This window comes from Mastomys coucha, unplaced genomic scaffold (genome assembly GCF_008632895.1).
Source record: "Mastomys coucha isolate ucsf_1 unplaced genomic scaffold, UCSF_Mcou_1 pScaffold12, whole genome shotgun sequence".
NCBI classification, from domain to species: domain Eukaryota; kingdom Metazoa; phylum Chordata; class Mammalia; order Rodentia; family Muridae; genus Mastomys; species Mastomys coucha.
Genome location: NW_022196894.1, coordinates 951,160 through 954,310, shown reverse-complemented (window position 1 = coordinate 954,310; position 3,151 = coordinate 951,160). Strand labels below are relative to the sequence as shown.

The 3,151-nt window shown below is 46.3% G+C and overlaps 1 protein-coding gene across 3 annotated transcripts in view; it reads left to right on the top strand.

Moving 5' to 3' along the window:
* Tfap4 (transcription factor AP-4) overlaps nucleotides 1-2,757 on the top strand; it is a 17,744-nt gene extending 14,987 nt beyond the window's left edge. For 2 of the 3 annotated variants that reach the window (XM_031361064.1, XM_031361075.1), the window contains exon 7: nucleotides 1,643-2,756. In XM_031361064.1, the coding sequence (XP_031216924.1) occupies nucleotides 1,643-1,837 (195 nt within the window). In that variant the 3' untranslated portion in view covers nucleotides 1,838-2,756. Of the gene's footprint in view, nucleotides 1-1,642 lie in introns of all 3 variants that reach the window. The other variant, XM_031361053.1, reaches the window with a different exon arrangement.
* The last annotated feature ends 394 nt before the right edge of the window (nucleotides 2,758-3,151 follow it).

The following is a 3,151-nucleotide window of genomic DNA, read 5'->3' as shown; positions in this document are numbered from 1 at the left end:
ATATATATATATATATATATATATATTCCTAAGCATCTAAATCCACCTTGCTTAGGACTGACCATGTGGCACTGGGCACCACTTGCTCAGGACTGACCGTGTGGCACTGGGCACCACTTGCTCAGGACTGACCGTGTGGCACTGGGCACCACTTGGTGCATCCTTCTCTGGGAAGACTTTTCTTCCCTCTCGCCACGCCTTCATTGCCTGTCATTCTTTGCGTACGTCTGAGGCCTCATAGACTTGATCTTGTCCACTTTGGCCTGTTTGTTCATGGCATCTCATGTGTGGGCTGTGGAGGTGGTGAGACCTCATGAGTGGAGTTTCTGACATTCCTAGGGGACACGGCTTCCTGGCAGCCCCCTGATCCTCTGGCTCCTACCGTCTTTGCTCTCCTCTTCTGCAATGATCCCCAAGCCTTAGATATGGGAGCTTTCTCGCAGACTCAGCCTTTGGGATGAGCTTCACAACTCTGCATTTCGATTGACTGTAGTTTTCTATAACAGTCTCTACCTGTTGCAGAGACGTTGAGGGGTGAGAGACTACACTGAATGGGCTAGATGCTGAAGAAAAATGTCTACTGTGTTTTATTTACTTATTTATTTTTGAGAAAAGATACACATGTATGTATATTTATATACACATACACATATATAAATATCTATATAATGTATATAATATATATCACGCATGGGAAATGACTACTATGTTTTTAGAGCAAATATCTCTGTAGTGATATATGAATGTACACACACTCACACACATTCCCATCATAATGTTCTCATGAAGGTTTATATCACTGACCCCAAAATGTCTTTGTCTCTCTTTCTCTTTCTTTGTTTGTTGTTGGTTTTAGTTTCTGTATTTATTTAATAACTTTGAGATACTTGTGTCCAAGGAGAAGTTACTATATTTTGCTAAGAAAGTGGGGCTGGAGAGCCAAAAAAAAAAAAAAAAAGCCAAGAGGCAGGAACCCATCACTGGAGCTTGTTGTTCACCAATTAGAATGGGCTGGCTAACCAATGAGCCCTAGGGATCTTTCTGACTCTGCCTTAATAATAGCCCTTACCTCAGGTTACAGGTTCATGCTACTATGGATGACTTTTCTGAGTGCTAGAGATCGAACCCAAGCCCTTGAGCTAGAAAGGGGGGAAAATCAGTTCCCAGAACTTTCCTTGCACGTATGCTCATCAAATTGGATAATACAGCAAATAAGTTAGTAGACTTCACAGTGTATAAGCATGTGAGCCATGTGCTCATCTAGGGCTTTGGTCTTCTGGAAGCCAGGTCCTTCATCTTAACAGAAGGGCCTTCTCTTTCTAAAGTTACCCCACTCTCCATGCCCCACCCCCACTTTGCTTTGCTTTGCTTATTTCTGAACTGTTCTGGAGTGTGTGTCTTTTTGTTTGTTTGTTTTTGTTTTTTGAGACAGGGTTTCTCTGTGTAGCCCTGGCTGTCCTGGAACTCACTCTGTAGCCCAAGACTGGCCTCGAACTCAGAAATCCGCCTTCCTCTGCCTCCCAAGTGGGATTAAAGAGGTGTGCCACCACCGTCCGGCTGGAGTATGTGTCTTTTGGGCAGATAGCAGCTGGCCTAGTCTCCCTAGCTCAGTCTCCTCAATGGACTGTCCCTTTCTGTGCAGGCCATCCAGCACATTGAAGGCACACAGGACAAACAGGAGCTGGAAGAGGAACAGAGGCGAGCAGTTATTGTGAAGTCCGTCCGCAGCTGCCCAGAGGCCCACACCTCTGATACCGCCTCTGACTCTGAGGCCTCGGACAGCGATGCCATGGACCAGAGCCGGGAGGAGCCTTTGGGGGACGGGGAGCTTCCCTGACCTCCCCCAGCCCTCCTCTCCCTCCTGGGGGTTAGAGGGGGCAGGGGCAACAGCAGGGAGAAACATGGGTGACTGAGAAATTTTTACAAAATGATGATGTCATTTGGGTCTCTTTTATGACCTCCTTTTCAATACTGTAAGTCGACCTTTGATCGAAGCCACCGGAGCCCAGGTCCCGGGGTTGTGGTGGTATAGCGTGTGGGAGCATCGGGACTCCAGGGCTGGGCCTCTGCCCTGGGGCCGGGGAAGCTGACACTGAGGTGCCTGGCCTCTCTCGCCAAAAAGCTTTTTTATTTTTGTTTTGTTTTTGTTTTTTCCTTCCATTTAAACGTGTTTTTAAGAACAGGGAAAATCAAACAAAACCCCAAGGTATTGCTCCCTCCCCAGAGCCAGCCCGAGGCTGTCGGTCCTCATTCCTTCCCTCTATTGGGTTGTCTTTTTCTCTCTTAAGCACTTACATGGGTTGGGGTCAGGCTGGGTTGGGGCTTTCTGGGGACCCTGGAATCGGGAATCGGGGATCGATGGTCGACATTGCTTGACATTGCTTCTCGGTTGGGGTTAGCTGCTGCCGTTGTCCCCTCCCCCTCCCCACCTCAGCACCAGAACTGGCCATTCTCCGCCTTCACTTTTCACCTTCCCCTCCAGGGTTCCTGTCATTGACCCCAAAAAATGTCTTTGTCTCTCTTTTTGTTTTGTTTGTTGTTGGTTTTATTTTGGTTTTGGTTTCTGTATTTTTTTAATTTTAATTTTTCTTTTTTCTTTTTTTCTTCTTTTTTTTTTTTTTTTTATAATTTTGAGGTCTTTGTGTCCAAGGAGAAGCTATTATATTTTGTTAAGAAAATGGGGGTAGGGAACAAAATACCAAGAGGCCATTGTGCCTTTGTAAAGAAACAAAATAAAATTTGTACTTTGTTTTTTAGTTGCTGTATTTATTGCCATTCTGGAATCCTGGCCTGGGCTGGCTGGCCTAGATTAGAAGTATATTTTGGACTTCCAAATCCAGAGAGGACTGTGTGCACACAGTGACGCCCCTGAATTGTGTGTGAAGTTTCAACGAGGAGATCAGGATCCTCAGCCTGTGAGCTGCCCTGAAAGATTCTTCAACGGTGGCGTGTGTGCTGGGGCCAGAGAGAGTGCCTCCCATTTCTGTTTGAAGCCACCATGGGAGGGAAGGAACAAGCACGTCACCTTTTTTAACTCTTAGAGAAAGAACACAGATGCTCACAGGTCCTGGGAGATTGATGAGCCCGATTATGTCCTGTGTGTAATCCTGTGCTCCTCTTCCCCCAGGTTATAAATCCCCCTAGAAACTTG